The sequence below is a fragment of the Penaeus monodon genome, chromosome 31, assembly GCF_015228065.2.
Source record: "Penaeus monodon isolate SGIC_2016 chromosome 31, NSTDA_Pmon_1, whole genome shotgun sequence".
NCBI lineage: Eukaryota > Metazoa > Arthropoda > Malacostraca > Decapoda > Penaeidae > Penaeus > Penaeus monodon.
In genome coordinates, this window is record NC_051416.1 from 19,197,859 (window position 1) to 19,198,079 (window position 221).

The window sequence follows — 221 nt, forward strand, 5'->3', positions numbered from 1 at the left end:
TCCCCATTCCTCAGCCTCTTTCCTCCCCCTCCTCCCCCCTCACCCCCCCTCACCTTGTTCTGAGCCTCGTGAAGCCACACAATCTCCGGCGGAGGGTTGCCGTCCACGTCGCACGCGAGGCTCACCTGCTCCCCTTCGTCAGCGTCTACGTCGATCGGCTCCGTCTTGAACCGCGGGGCGTCTGCAGGAGGGAAGGGCGAGAGCTCATGCGTGTGGCCGAC

The 221-nt window shown here is 66.1% G+C and overlaps 1 protein-coding gene across 7 annotated transcripts in view; it reads right to left on the reverse strand.

The window, feature by feature from the left end:
* The window catches only part of LOC119593064 (irregular chiasm C-roughest protein-like), a 46,047-nt gene that overhangs the window by 9,990 nt on the left and 35,836 nt on the right, over nucleotides 1-221 (reverse strand). For all 7 annotated transcript variants that reach the window (XM_037941976.1, XM_037941973.1, XM_037941969.1 and 4 more), the window contains exon 7: nucleotides 54-181. In XM_037941976.1, coding sequence (XP_037797904.1) covers nucleotides 54-181 — 128 coding nt within the window. The remainder of the gene's footprint in view (nucleotides 1-53; nucleotides 182-221) is intronic.